The 16,922-nt window shown below is 36.3% G+C and overlaps 1 protein-coding gene across 1 annotated transcript; it reads right to left on the bottom strand.

Annotated features, from left to right (window-relative positions):
• Positions 1-4,829: 4,829 nt before the first annotated feature.
• On the bottom strand, positions 4,830-7,321 carry LOC140163579 (uncharacterized; the record flags this gene model as incomplete). The annotated part of the gene is made up of 2 exons (XM_072186897.1): positions 4,830-5,512; positions 6,467-7,321. Coding segments are annotated over 2 exons (1,221 nt in total), but the record flags the coding sequence as incomplete, so codon positions are not given.
• Positions 7,322-16,922: the final 9,601 nt, after the last annotated feature.

The following is a 16,922-nucleotide window of genomic DNA, read 5'->3' as shown; positions in this document are numbered from 1 at the left end:
CTCACTCTTATTCTTCTATCTTGCCAGTGACAACTTTCTCTTAATCACACCGTAGGAAGAAGAGCGTGATCACCAGATCTGCATGGTGAGTGCATCTACTTGTGCCGTTCCAACGGGTAGGTTTTTCACAAAAAATCCTCAGACATGGGTCTATTTTTTGAAGAAAAATTAGATATGGATCTTCTACTTAAAAATATTCTGTGCTACATGCGAAAAACATGGTGCTGTTACTATTTTTAAGCTCAAATCCTGAGATATTGGCCCGTTTTCGGAAATTTCATGTATATAGGTCCCTATTTTCATAAACATTGTGTAGATATGGGTCCCTGTTTACAGTAAATTTACCCTTGGAAATGGATAAGGGTTCGGAAGCTTGAACCTCGCATCCCCTTGGAAAAATAATCCAAGTACCCGCATGAACATGCATATTCATCACCTGGTTTACAGGAATCCAGGGGGATATGCAAGTATTACTTGTCTTATTATAATTTATTGTTATATAACTTGCATGGATTTTTTATTTGATTTACATGTACATACTTGACAAGGCAGAATGCATGAATCAAAAAATGGAACAATGTATCTCCAATTATGTATGTTAAATATTTTGATTTTTAATGTAAAATTTTAACAGGGATTTTTTTTCCATAAATTATGTTTGAAATGTATGAGGGAAGATGAGACCTGGTGTGATTGTTTACATATCATGTAATGCTTGATGTAGAAGCTGCTGGAGCTTAAAGTCAGTGTAAAGAAAAACTGAGAAGTAAATGGTACTTGTTTTATAGGTCGATACCAACATTTTGGCCAACGTAAGACAGGATCTTGCCTTTGTTAAGTTTGGCACACTCCAGTCAGTGGCGTGCGCAAAGAGGGGGGGGGGGCATTGGGGGCACAGGCCCCCACTTTTGTTGGTCATTTGGGGGATGGTGCAAAAACATCAAAATTTGCCCCCTTTAAAATGCTAAAACCCCAGAGCTCGGGGGCGCAGCCCCCTGTACCCCACCAGGGGGCTACGCCTGCACCGTACACTCCTAATCAGACTCCATTTGGGGGAACTGAACAACCTGGCCTGCCACTTTCAATGTGCTGCGCACGCCACTGATTCCAGTTAACAATTTGTATCAATATTTGTGATGTAGATCTCTACCTACATCACAACAACTAAAGTATTTATTTAGTGTTATGTTTATTACATAATCATGGATGTAGCTGAGTCTTATCGTGAAAACTTTTTTAAAGTTTTACAAATGAATTTAATTTTTGCATAAATAATGGGTTTCAGTTTTTATTTTCTAAAATATTTATTTTACATGTTTTTAAAACTGATGAAGGATTTCAAAGCAGTTAGATTAAAACATAGTTTTATGTGACTGGGTGTTAGGAAAGCAAAAGGTAAATAAGTTAACAAACCAATAAAGGCCAATAAACACCTAGTCTGATAACAAACCTGACTCCTCCTCATCTGTAAAAAAAACACACCAGTGGGTCAGATATAACATCAATGTTTTATACAAGTATTGTCATTTTTACCCCCCTGCATAATTTCATTCATATACTATTGTTTATAGTTGATCATTTGTTTTCTTTCTGAGATGGATGTTAAATGGTTTTGTTGCAGTTAGGAGGGTTTTGGACATCGCATGATTGCGTGCTAGTGTGATTGGTCGCTAGCGGTATTTCCTTAATGGGCTATTCGATTTTTTGCAGGGAAAACGACAGATAAAGTTAAAATTGTGTTCTGTTTTTTAAATTAAAAGAAGAAAATGTGACGTAAATTGAATTTAAAAAAAGTGAAAAGCGACGGTTATGAATGAGGTTTAAATGACTTTGCATCAGTTATTTTTCGGGTATTGTGAAATATCTAAACATTGTGCTTTGGACCTCGGAATATCCCTAGGGGCTGCGCCCCTCGGGATATTCCTTGGTTCCAAAGCACAATGTTTAGATATTTCACAATACCCTCAAAACAACTGATGCATAGTCATTAACCTCTAATCAGTGTGTACATGTTGTCACACCAGCCTTAAGAATTCCTAAATTGTCTTTATAGTTTATTTAATACAGGGTCAAATAAAGGTCGGTAAACATAAGTGCTAGACTTTGGACACATGGATAAGTTGTTTCCAGTTTATTTAGCACAGTATTTTGTTAAGATAATGGTTTGACAGAAGACCTGGTTCACACAAGTGTGTTTTTCCACATTGGTCGTGATCATTTGACCATGATCGATATTGTGTGTATGGGTCTGCTCAATGTTGTCAGCATACATGTACTACTACTACAATCATGTCCTCATTCTCAAATGATTAAAATCTCTCATTATTCATGTACGATAAATTTATATAATTGTATAATTGTGTTGCAATTGGGAAATAATGACACAATAATGAAAAAATAGTTTTGTGGACCAGGTCAAAAATTGTTCAGATACTGTTGGCAATAACAATGTGGTGAAATCCAAATTTGTGGTTAATTTGGAATTATCCATTTGATTCACTTGTTCAAAAAAACAGGTCTAAATTAAATGTTGTCAAGGTGGATCAGCAGTATCAATGTTTTATTGTTTCATACGGTATCCATGTAGCATCAATTATGCTGACAGCTATATTATGTCAAGTATTTTGTGGGATTGGAACTTTACTGGATGTGGTCACTAATTTTAATTTAGCATGAAGGGCTAAAGTGAATTTCTATATTATCAGTGAATCAGCTGATGCAGTTACAAAGTCACGTTTGAAATATATTATGTAAACAAGAACTTACAAATAAAGTTTATATATTTTACCTGAGTAAATAACTTACTAGCATATTGTTGTTTCTTGCAATTCTAAATATAAAACAATATTGAGGTATATTACATGTGTGTGTGTGTGTATGTGTGGTGTGATCAAGCAACATCATAAGTCTGAAGTTGGATATTCAATTTTTAGTTCCTTATAGGATATTGTGAACAATATTTACAAAGCTACACTTTGCAGAAATCCGCATTAAATTTGGACAACCAGTTCAAAAGATATGAGCAGTTAAAAAGTTTCTAAAACAATAGGAAACAAAAGAAAATATTTCCTTTGTTAGGAAACAATAAGAAAATACTTCCTTTGTTTGGCTACATTGTATATCTCAAAATCAATATTTACGACTTCCGACTGATTTTGCTTGATCACATCACATGTGTATGATCAACATCATCACATGTTGCAAATGTAATTTGGGATGTTTATATTCTATGTCTTAAAGATTAGCACCACTTAGCATGTACAGTATTCATGCTTTACTGGCCCACTGACATTTTGATTCCAGTGGCTTACTAGTAGGGGGGGCAAGGTACTCCTCTGGCTTAAAATGCCAGGACACAATTGGAAAATATTACACTTTTTGTCCCAATTTTAGACCAAATTTAACCCAAATTTTGAACCAAAATTGCATACACTTTAATTTGCCCCAATAAAGTCATTATGGTTCCAACCGAGTTAGCAGGAAAGATTTGCAATTTTGCCCCCCCCCCCGGACATTTTGCTCAGTACGCTATTGTTTGAATCATCTTGAGGGTGAAATAAATTAGTGAAGTACATGTAAGATGGTTCAAGCAACATGCGGAAATTGATGTTTTCCATAATTGGCTGTGCAACTGTGGGCACACCCGATTCCAACTTATTTGACTGGGCGTTTACTGTATAGATGAGTGACGTCAGTGCCTGGCAGTACATGTATGCACATGCATCATCACAATTTCCATTGTTTTTTGCCTCGCGCGCATCATATTATGCAGTGGCGTAACTTTGGCCCAGGGTGTCCGGGGGCGAAAGTAGATTGGGTGCCCCTGACCAAGGGTGTGCATAGTCCGACGTGTAGGACAGTGGCATAGCTAGGGGTTGTGGCACCCAGGGCTAAGGATACATAATGGCGCCCCTCCCCGAATTCCTGAAACAAGTGCGCGCAGAGCGTGCGAAAATTTGCACAAATATGGCCAATCAGGCACTAATTTTGGTCATAATGAAGTTGAATATCGGTCTTAAATTGATCTTTCAAATGATTTTGTGCTGAAATGTGCCACAGGTGTAGGATCTATTTTCTTAAGTTACCATGGTTACCAGACTATGCTCAGCTCAGACTATGATCACTATCTCACCAGGCGCAAGAAAGACGAATCGCGAAAGTCCAGTGACCGTACCACGCTGCCCGAATTTTTTTCGGGTGGGCGGTTAGTGGACTTCCGCAGTTAATCTTTCTTGAGCGATCAGAGTCTTGAGTATATAGTTGCTATTAAAAAAAAACAGGTCCTACTCGTTGGACTATGTGTGCATGATGCAAGAGCTAATCAATTTTGGTATTGAAAGCCATAGAGTAGACCTACCGAATAACTTACAAATAGTGTCTCAGATCAAATGTATTTCATGTTTCAACGAACTTCATGTTAACAAAAAAAAATGTTTTCATCTTCTCCAATGTCTTTACTTTTGAAGATTCGTCACTAGCTGTAGTGACGTAGATACGGGTTGTGGCGCGCAGAGGAAATAATACACAATACCAGTGGTGCATGCGCGCAAAAATTAAAATGTGCATACCAACTTGGTATAATCAAGTTCGAGTTTTGGTCTTTCAAATGACAATTTATGTGAATCCGCACACAAATTTTGTGTTGAAGGGGGCACCCTAATGAAGAGTATAATTCTATGCATGGTGAGTAAAGGTTTCCACTTCTTTCCTATAACAAAACATTATCGTGTCGAAAGGGTATCCAGGTCTGATGGGTGCCCCGGGTGCACAATAAGGTTATTGAACAGTGTAGTGGTTGAATGGGGTTCACTCAAACATAACTGAAAGATATACCAGTTCCTTGCCTTTGTTGATAAACATTGAGGTCACCTCATCTATACACAATTTTGGTTGTTTTAGTTGGATGTTATAATCGCAATATGAATGTGATGGAGCTTTTATTTTAGAAAATCTCTTTGGAAACTAATGCTCCAATCTTTGTGCGCATTTATCTCAATAAAGAAATTCTGAAAATTTGGCTGGTATAGTACTGAAAGCTATATAGTAGGGGGTTACTGATGTGACAGGCTTTTACAAAAACACTAATCTGTGAAATCTTGATCTTTGTCAGTACATTCACATGTCTAAAGCCCCCTGGTTATGCCAATTACAGTCCTTTCACGAAGCAGAAACAAATCTCTTCCAATGTTGTAGTCCTTTTGTCCGATGCAAAAGTCCATGGTAGTGATAGATGTGTAGAGTTTGGAATTATTTCATACTTTGCTACGTGACCAAATGTTTTTAGTTTCTCAACATAATCTGTGGCATCTTTCTTGAAAAAATCATAATCATGTTCAGCACTGACAATCATAAATTGTGGCACTTTCTCCGATTTGCAATTTGAGACGAGTGTAGCTGGTGAGAGTTTCTCCAATGCTTTGATGTCTTTTCCAAACGGAGCAAGATATATTTGTCGGATTAGAGGAAAGCTCAGAGAGTGGAGATTGTGGACTCCTGAAAGGCTGATGATGCCCTGGAAGGAACAAGAAGTTCAAGAAGAAAACAGTGATTGTTTTGTTATGGAAGGCACACTTTAGATTATGAGACATCTTAATTGCAAATTTCTCAGAATGATATGTATGATCCATAGAGTCTGTACTCAAGTTTCTGATATTCTATTTCCAATGTCATGGTGTTTACTGTTTAGCAGTTAACCAATAACTATAAAATGAGCATCATGAGAGTGAGAACATCAGGTATTTCAATTGTTTGAAAAGATTTACATTGTGGGAAGTTGTCAACAATCATGTACCCATTGTCATTTACAGAGCTACATACTGATAACATCATGTTTGTAATAACTGGTAATTTTGGACCTGTCAACTCAAGTGCACGTATTGTGCTCCTGTTACCAATACCCTAGTTGTTTTTAGTATATGAAGAGCTTGTTTCCAAACCATGTTAAGTCCACAACCACATGTTTCTTATTTACCGATGTGATACAATCACAATTACTTTGACAAGTTTGACATTGGCAACAATGAGTTGTACCAACAAGCCATTATTTGCCACAACAATGCTGCTTAACAATATGCAGACTATTGTTCTCATTTGGGAACGAAAGGCCTTGCACAGTATTGTTACTGTGCATCCATCCACTGTTTGCTTTGTAATGGTGCATCCAACTGAAATTACTATACCTACAGTTGTATAGCATCTCAACCCAGTGCAATATCGCACCGGTAAATCAGAAACATGTGTTTGGAACCAAGCTCTTCATTTATCAAAGTCAAGGATCTTTCAAAAATTTATGTTGAAATGTTTTTTGAACGTTTGATTACTACAAACATAAACAAACAAGACATGTTGAAATTACTTCTATTTAATCTTTGGTGTTACATGCAAGGACAAGGTCAAACAAAGAATTATAATGACCACTGGCACTTGTGCTGATATTTAATCATTGATTAAGTAAATAAATACCAACCTTGATATCACTTCTGTCCAACTGGATATCCTTTAGATATATATCATCCCATACTAGTAGATTTATAAGATGTGCTCCTGCTGAATGACCTGATAGCACTATCTTATCAGTATCAAACTGCCCAGTCTTCTGGCCAAATGATTTGAGCCATTGAACGCTCTTCGCCACAGATTTGACCTGATCTTCACACCGATTATCCGATTTGTAGACAAACATCATCTGATTGATTGCGATGCTTGTTTGCAAAAATCCAGTTAAAATTACGGATAGCATCCACAAGCTAGTTCCAAAAGTTGGTTGGGTGATGTAGAAATATATCACAAATGTTGATAAAGCAGTTGGAACGGAGAGTAGGATGCCATTTGGATGCGGCCCATTCCTATAATTACTTATGTTCAGGCTGATGAAACAGTACATTGCAAGTTGAGATAATGTGAGGCATATTGGTAGAATGTGGAGTCTTTGTAAGGAGTTCATTTGGATGATAAAAATGTAGATTTGGTTGATAATATAGATGTTTGTAAGTGGTAAACACCAGGTTAATAGGAGTTGAAAAAATAGCATCACCAAAGTTAAGAGAATCGTCAAGAGCAAAGTTGACATACAAAATGAGGTGAATAACTCAAATAAAGTCACCCACAATGTTGGTTGTAAGAGAGGGTAGGAGATCACTGCACAGGCAATGCCATTTCGTGCAAAACTTTTGCCAATATTTTGATACAAATTATAGAAACGGAAAAGTATGAAAAGCATCAAATTGGTGTCGTATGATGAAAGACAGTACTTCCATTGTTGACGGTCCCCGCGTCTCCAGCCCCCGCCGTGGACAAAGACAACCAATGGAGGTGCGTCTGATTTTATAACAGTTGAAGATGAAAGAGCACTTTGCTTCACTTTCATATTTGGAAGATATAAATCTAACTGGTCTTTAGCAAGTCCATCACTGGATTTGCTTCTTTTATTCTCAGTTAAGTTGTCAAGAACAGGATTGTTTATAAGTGATACATCTTTAATGTGCATATATCTTGGGAGTGGTTTGTGGTAGTCAATATTTTGAAGAACTGTAAAGTTTTCCGACATGTCCGATCTCGATGTACATGTAGTGGGTTTCATGATAAAGTTGACCGACACCGTTTTCTATGCATAGCATTTGAGATGGATTCTTATTTGCTGGAACAGGTACAAGCAGAGGTGTAGACTGGGCTTTAAGTCCTGAAATGAAATGAAATGGATAATACAACGTGTTCAACTAACTTCTATGCAGGAATGGATTGGAAATACAATACCGTAAAACCTCGTCTACAAGTATATATGTGACCATCCACCACAACTGAGCCCGGATGTCTCCAGTGCCAATATTGAGATATGCTCCATTGAACTTAACAATAAACAATAGGAAACAAAGGATTTATTGACTGTTTTATTGATTTTTCACTACTTAAATGTCAAGTACTATAGACATGATATACATCATTTTAAAGCTAATTTCAAGCAGAATATTTTGGTTGAATATCTCAAAATGATGATTGGCAACTTCAGGGCTCAGTTGTGCTGGATGGTCACATATTATAGTGTTTTTGATGAAAGCTAAATTCATATGAAACAACTGTAAATATGCCAATACAATAGATTTGTTTTATAAGGGTACTTGTTTGTATATGCTTGTATCAGTAATTTATTTGTTCAAAATCAATAATGTTATACAGTGTACATTTGTCACTGAATGGCACCTGGATTAATGCAGCTTTCATCAAACGCATTCTATATGCTTATAGACGAGGTTTTACAGTATATGAATTGCTAATGACTTGTGATTTGGCACTGAGGCAAAGTGGGGACCCAAAAGGATGAAATCACCATAAAAAGTGTAAGGCTGTTTATCATTTGATTTGTGCCAAAGATAATTATAAGCAAAAATGTCATACATAGAATTTAAGCAAAATTTCATTCCCCGGGTTACATTTGAACAGGCCTATTATTTGCTATTTGAGCTTATTTAGGCTTGACCCCAGACAGAACAAGTGTGTATTGGTTAGTGGGTCAAGGTCACCCAAGGTCATTTGAGGTCAAATTAGCAAAAATTGTCGTATGGGTATGAAACTTGGTGGGTTTTTTTAAATTAATTTTTAAAAACTAGATAAAAATATCTAGGAGCTGTTTTTTCATTTTTTTGAATTTCGACCAACTTTCGAAATTTGCACCAAAAAAATCATAAAAAAGCCAGATTTTCGCCCAAATTTCAAATAGTTTTGGTGAAGTTGGTCAAAATTCAAAAAAATAAAAATACGGCTCCTAGATATTTTTATCTAGTTTTTCAAAATTAATAAAAAAACATTTTTGGCCCAAGAATGTTTTTGGTAGGATGTACGAAAAGGAAGTGGCACAAAAAAAAACAGTTTTTTGGGATTTTGGACCAAATTTGACCTCACAGATGAACTTATCAAGTCTTTGCCATTCTAAATATGTATACTTTTATATACTTTAGACCAACAATTTAGCAGTTATGATGCCCGAAAGTTTCCATAATTCCAGGGTTGACCTTAATGTATGGATGAAAAAGAGCGTGACGAAATTTGGACTCACTCGAAACGTCCTGTAAGTGTCCTGTATTCAATTCATGATATATGTCACCTTTGAAAATGTTCTCTTTTAACATGTTTAGGTCACGAGTCCATTTGAATTGGTATAACTTGGGGGAGTAAAGTCGCATTGTGCCGAATGAGGTATCTGTTACGCAGTTAACAATTTTTATTCATCTATTGATATATTAGGGACCGTTCACAAACACTTGTAAGGGGGGGTGCTGATGCAAAAAGGGGGCCCTGAAAATTTTTGAGCCTCCTTAGGGGGGGGGGGCCTGAAAAACATGACCACAAATTTTCCTGGAAAAATTGAGTTTATATGCTTTTCTATGGGGTTGACCCATAATTTTCATGTCAAAAAGGGGGGCCCTGAAATTTTCGAGGTCTGTAAAGGGGGGGGAAAAGTTTTCGCGATAAATTTTTTTTTGCATCAGGCCCCCCCCCTTACAAGTGTTTGTGAACGGTCCCTTAATTAGGTTCACGGCGTGTCTTCCTGCGTGTCTTGCGGATAGTTTTTGCGATATGATTATCCCCTTGTGTTAATAACCAAAGTTTAATATATAGGCCTACAACAACATCCAAAATTTAGGGTTAAAAAAGACAAAACAACCGGCGTTTTAGTTTGCTTTTTTGCTCTTATAATAGGTTTGTCTTTTTGCAATAACCCTAAATTTTGGATGTTGTTTTACCAGGGATATATCCCTGGTTTTACATATTAAACAGTTTTTGGATGTTAATTTATTTTCCTTGGTTATGTATACACTACTTGAATATTTAAGATCTATTCAAAATTTCCCTGCTGGTCAGTTGGTACTGATTTAGTTTGCTTTTTTGCTATCCCCGTATGGTCATTTGGTAGTTCACGGTACGGCGACATCTGCATCTTAGATCACATAATTTTAATTGAATAGGCCTAACTTGGTTTTGATTTGAAATAGTCGCATGATACGCACGGTCAAGTTATGAATAAACTTACCTGTCGTTCTCTCTAGCTCCTGTCAGTTCTCGAATTAAGCAATCGGCAGAGGAATAACATCACGCAAATGACACATTACAATACATACAATGAACTGTCTATGAACTATGACTATGTACTTTGTATATCGTGAACAAACTGAACAATCAGAGCATTTTTAAAAATAGCCATAACATCACGCTGTTCCTCAAGCTCAAAAGTGAAATGTATTAAAATTTACAGAAAGAATCCGTTCGTTTAAAATATATTATCATGATTTCGAATATTTTGACGTAACACGGAATATAAATTACAATCGAAACTTGGGTATTATCTCGCTTCCCTGGTTGAACGGTCACATCACATGTCCAGTGTCTATGTCCTTGAGCGTATAATTAGTTGTGTAAACACAGTCACATGGCAAGTCACGCTGTATCAACGCTCTGCAGGGTCTTTTGTTCTATTGTTTCCGATTAGAGCGCTGACATATTGGAAAATGTTGCCAATCAATATTCATGAGAGTGTACATTCAACGTCCAGTTTTCGAAATTGGGTGACTTGTGTTTGGCAAGTGTAAAATACGCCTGACTGGGCGTTTTAATTACGTAAGGAATAAAGGCATTAACATCATCGAATGGCTGCCCAGTGCTGCTGTTATGTGTTTAGTTATTAGAGACCTTGCGAAATGAAGTTAGTAACCACAAACTTTAACGTCTAGAGGATTATAGAGGATTATGTATTCAAAACCACTCTGCCATTAAAGCCGCTTGAAGTTAAAGTTAACGCGAGAATATATAGTGTGCCGTAAATTATGATGAAAATACGTCATAATTAAGAACAATAGTTTGTATATTTCCTCATAGACTACATAATTACCACTTATGTATTATCTAGTTAATAGACCAATTATTGGAAATCTAATTTGGTTTGGGTAAAAAACATGCCACATGTTGCTGAAAATTACTGATTGAATTAGATCAAAATATTTTTGTTCCAAACGTCACACTTGGTATATGCTTTTGTGTGTGCTCATGACGTACACCAAATCAGCTTGCGGAACCAAGTTTTGGCTTCGACTTCAACGCCAAGGGGATTAAGTTCCCGTAAAATGGCCTGATTTTACGGGACCCAGCAGTGTACTGAACTTCTGCGAATTGCAGCTACTGTGAAAATTTTTTTACAACGTTGCGTGTCTTATAATTACACCTCTATATAACCAAATATGCTTGTACTGTTCAGGTATTTTATTTAATTATTTATTTTATTCATTTAGGCCTACATTATGTACCCCAATTCAGCAGAAAGCTGGTCTAACATGTGCCACGCTATACGCTGACACTCTTTAAACACACTCATCAAACATAAGTTATACATTGGGGCATATAGGCGGGGAATAGGCCTATGGGTATTGTATGTCAACCAAATTATTCATTATTAAAAGAGGAGGCCTATTTGTTACAACAAATAAGAATGTCAGAAAAAGGAGCCAGAAATATGTTGGTTGAAATTCAAAATTCTGGGAGTTTTTAAAGAACAAAATGGGGATCATTCGGGGAGATATATTTAATTCGATCAGAATGCAAAGAGGAGTCCTTGCCCTCCTAAAAGAAAACTCCTGGCAACGCCACTGGGGAGTGGGAAAGTGAGGATAGATGAATAGATGGAGGGAAGGGAGGATATGGAGAGGTGGTGGTGGTGGTGGGGGGGGGGGGGGGTGCTAGGGAGAGCAAACAGATAAAATGGGATTGTGTCCTGATGGAAATATAAAATTGACAAAGCTAACGTTTACTGGAATAATAATTGAGCTTTTATTATAATAATCCGGGACAATAATATAGGCATATCACAAGAATATTTAATTGAAACATGTTTAGAAGTATAATATTAGCGTATAGCTCATAACATAGGCCTAATTCCCATTGCATTGGTCATCGCCTGGAGATGTAATCCATGTTTATTCAAACTAAGCGCGTAAGTGTTACCAACAAACCACTTCAGCAAACAAAAGGGAGAAATTTGTTGTAGTCGCTTTTACATACCCTTCTTTTGATCACCCATTGATACACTTCCCCTAGTTTAAACAACAAGACGCTGTTGGTACAGAAACCAATCTGACGTTCGCGTTGAAGTGAATTTGAGCAAGAAATCGAATCGATTCCAGTAACTTCATTCCGCAAAGTCTCTATTATATAGGCCTAATAATTATTATCAAATGTATTCATCATTCCTTTCTTTCCCCTTCTCTGTACTTATTCTTTCCTAGGCCTACACTTTATCACTCCCTCGCTCTCCTTGTCCCCTCTCGCGCTCTCTCATTCGCATCACTTTCCTTATATTTCTATTTATCTTCTTGTCTTTATTATATCTCTTCATTTCTTCCTCTTTCCCCCCTTCCTCCAGCCCTCTCTCATTCTCCATATTCCCTGGAATATGTCTGTAATGTAAATGATTCTTTTCTCATATATTTATATTTTTGCTTTGTGTGTGTGTGTTCTCGGTCACCGCTCTTGTCATGTCATGTTTGTATGTCTGTTTGGTTTTGAGTGTTTAATTTAATTGTCAGGTGGTGCAACGTTTTCTCATGCTTTTGCTTTCAGTTGCACCTCCTTCATCTTTTTTTTTAAATGTAAAATTGTTGGTGTTATTATGTATGTGATTTTTGATGGAAATAAATTGAATATGAAGCTTATATAAGGTTCTATGAAGAACCATTTTGGTTCCATGGGGTTCTTTGTAGAATCTTAGAGACCTTCAGTTTCAGTTTATTTATTTCATCCATTCAAATACAAACATATTACAAAAAATATATATTTTATATACAAAATAGTAAGGAACATTTTAAAATTATGACACAAGTATGAAGAGCAGTGCAGATGATGATCGGCCCCCCGGGGATCGGCCACTACGCACAGCGTGTTGTTATGGTACCTTTACCTTATAGGCCTATGTTTCAATAAATACATGCAACAATTGTACTTATAATACTATAACAACAAAATTAAAATATTAAGAAAAAACCCACAAGCCTTGTAAGTAGAAGAATTACAAGATTTATAAATTCGAAATTCAACAAAAGTATACAATGAATAAATAATAAATATTGTTTATTATAACATGTAGGCATATTTAGAATAATAGGTCATAATTTCCACAATATTACATATTAGATATAGAGGGAAGGGATCTTTATTAACGGTTCGTTGCTATCGAAAAAAAAAAGATTCTTTAGCCAAGAAAATGGTTTTATTGAACCAAAAACGGTTCTTAACTTAGCGATGAGTCCTTGAATTTATTAGGAAATCCCTAGGTCTATTTAAATATTTTAGGTTATTTAACATGTTTAATATAGAACTTTCTTTTCGCCAGCCCATCAGGGGCTGGTATCTGTTTCATAGATGGGATTTGTCTACACAAAAGATTATCGCCTTCTTCTATTGGTATGAATTATTTTATTTTACTTTTTGTGGTGAAAATGTTTTTGATGTTTGCTATTCGATTTGTAAGGAAACGAAAGTATGTTTTGCCGTTTCAACGAACGAAAACGAGCGAGTATTGCCAAAGTTAAGTTTGAATTAATTATGACTTTTAAAGTTATAGGTTAGGCCTATACATACAACAATAATTTGTTCTATAGCTTACATATCAACATGGTCAACAAGGTAATTATATCACCAATGAGGTCATGTCGGTATCCTTGACTATCATAGCATGGTGTTTGATTACCTGTGAGTGCATAATTGAGTTGTTGATAAATAGATCTAATAATGTTGTAGAATCAAAATCTTCATTATAAATAACTCAAATTAATGTTATTGATGAAATTATTTAACCATCAGTTTTGTCTTTTCAACGGGAAAAATTCTGAGGGAAAATAAAGTTTTTAGGGGCTAGCTATAATATGGGCATAAGCCTATATAGTATTGAACAATGTAGGCCCCTACCCCATATTTTGACATGTACTTATAGAATATAAATACATGTAAATTATTGTATAAATACTGTAAAATGACACATAGCTAAAGTGAAGCCACTTTCTATCTTTTTTATTTGATTCATAAAATAACATTCAACAAAATAACAAAATGATTGAAGACTGAGAAAACACACAATGCAGACTATTATAGAATGGAGTTGGTAAGATGCCATGTCCATAGCTTTGCAGGAGTTTTGGACTAAGAAAAAGTGAAGATTGTAGTGAGTGATCAGTCCTTTATCATGTGCTTGCCACTATCTACTTTATAGTAAACTACATATTGTGAATTAATATAAAATTATTTGAAAATAAAATGTGGATGTAAGTTGAGTTTATAAAGCGAATTAACTAACAAACAACTGCAGTGTATTTCTTGATATTGATAATAAGCATGGTTAAAAAGCAGAAAAGACAAAAAGACAGAACAATTTGGAGTAATGAATTAAAGCCTTGACAGGAGTTATATGAGTTAATGTTTTTGGTGTGTCAGTGTGCATGTTCTCATCATTGATGGTTTGGTGGACTGTCAAGTAACCGGGATGTAAGCGTGATCCTAAAAATGCCTTTCACGGTGACCCAAACTAATTCAGCATCGAAGTGGTTACGTAATTCTCTTGGTTACCGGATCACGCTATTTTGATATGCCTTCAAGTGCCATATACTTTGTGTGGTGATTGTTTCGATCGTGGTTCATAACTCAAGCGCGTGATCCCGTTGACATAGTAACATTACGTAACTTCGATACTGAATTACAAGACCTCTTCTACATTGATGCTGGCTTTCCCTTTTAAAGGGAATTCTTATTAAGATTCTATAAAGTTGCACTTTTTTCTAGTCTAATTCCGAGACCCGCTCAATAAAATCCCAGTGACCGCTCGACTAGTCAGGATCGCTCCACCCAAAAAAAGACACCAAAACAACAACTTGGGGGGGAGGGGTGGGGGTCACTGAGTTTAACAGCGTTTAACAGTTCTGATTGATTCTGGAAAACCGGTTGTTACCGTAAAATGGGGTAACTTTGGGCACTTTTCAGAGTTTTTAAACCACTGCTTCCAAACAAAACCAATTATATTTCTAATTAACTCTTTTTGTGACATTAGGGTTCCCTTCTACACCTTGAAGTTGAAAAAGATTTTTAATAATTTTGTAAGGGTGCCCTAGAGGTTCAAAATGACCTGACCAAAGTTACCCGCCTTTGGGGCAACTTTGGTCACAGTATTACATTCCATGAAGGAAAAAAATCAAAAAATTGATCTTCGCTGAATATGGGCAAGTTGTTGTTTTTGTGACATTTGACACCTTGCAAAATTAATCAAACACACATCCTTGCTCACAAATATCGATTTTTAATTTTTCTGAAAAAAATGTAAAATAATGCTGATTTTTGGTCAAAAATCCCGCTTTTTTCGTAAATTTCAAGGAAATTACACATGAGCGACTATTATTTCTTCCAAACATATTTCTTAACAAATTGACACCAAATATGACTAAAAACAATATTGCTGTACGAAAATATGACCATTTAAAAAAAATATTTGACCGACCAAAGTTACCCCGCTGACCGAAGTTACCCCATTTTACGGTACTAGATTAAGCCGTTCTCTGGATTGTTTTGGGAGTGCCACGGTTAAAAGGTTCTTTACATTTTTAACCGTGGGCATTCCCAAAAAATCGAATGGCTTAAGGAAGGGGTATGAACGTTTGGACAGTATTTATTGTGGGACATTAGAGCACATCCGACATATCGAATTGCATTCTGAATACGAAGAATGTCCTTCTGATATCAAATAATTTTGATTTTTTGAAATTCGCAATGTAATACACATTTTATGGCAAATCATTAAAATTGATATTTTTGATATTTAACAGTACTTGAAGTAAACTTTATAAATCTGATGATTTATACTTAAAGTGTATGTATGTGGGATGAAAAGCCGACGATTAATTGAAAATTTTGACCTTTCGTATTGAAGATATGGGTTTTTTTCCCGAAACACCAAAAAAATAGGTCTTTTGGGGAAAAAAATCCATATCTTCAATATAAAAGGTCAAAATTTTCAATTGATCGTCGGCTTTTCCTCCCAGCTACATACACTTTAAAATATATCATTAGATTTATAAAATTGATTTCGAGGACTGTTATATATCAAAAATTTGAAAAATATCAAATTTTAATAATTTGTCATTAAATTTGTATTATAATATCGTGAATTTCAAAAAATGAAAATTATTTGATATCAGAAAGACATGCTTCGTATTCAGAATGCAACTCGATACGTCTGAGGTGCTCTCATGTCCCACAAAAAAATACTGTCGAAACGCCATACGCTCATTCTAGATCCCTTAACCCTAACCCTACCCGAGGTTTTTTGGCTATCGGAAGGGAAAGAAGGAACGAAAAAGGAGAGAAGATGAAGAGGAAAGTCACTTGGCACCCCTGGATTCGAACCTCGGACCCCTCGCATGCCACGCAGAAGATCCCCAGCATGTAGCTACACAGGTGACGTTGGCCCGGCCAACGATTCCCTGGGTATATATGACTTGGTCTGATTGCGTCATCAAGTCCGTGGAATGCATGCACGCAGAGCGGTTTTAATAGTGAGCTTTAGTGAGTCCTAGTTCTGTTAGGGTTAAGAAGGCATATAGGGAAAATATGCATGGTCATTAACCCTAACCCTACCGAGGTTTTTGGCTATCGGAAGGGAAAGAAGGAACGAAAAGGAGAGAAGATGAAGAGGAAAGTCACTTGGCACCCCGGGATTCGAACCTCGGACCCCTCGCATGCCACGCAGAAGATCCCCAGCATGTAGCTACACAGGTGACGTTGGCCCGGCCAACGATTCCCTGGGTATATATGACTTGGTCTGATTGCGTCATCAAGTCCCGTGGAATGCATGCACGCAGAGCGGTTTTAATAGTGAGCTTTAGTGAGTCCTAGTTCTGTTA

The sequence above is a fragment of the Amphiura filiformis genome, chromosome 1 (assembly GCF_039555335.1).
Source record: "Amphiura filiformis chromosome 1, Afil_fr2py, whole genome shotgun sequence".
NCBI classification, from domain to species: domain Eukaryota; kingdom Metazoa; phylum Echinodermata; class Ophiuroidea; order Amphilepidida; family Amphiuridae; genus Amphiura; species Amphiura filiformis.
The sequence above is the reverse complement of the archived record's forward strand: the minus strand, read 5'-3'. Positions and strand labels throughout refer to the sequence as shown.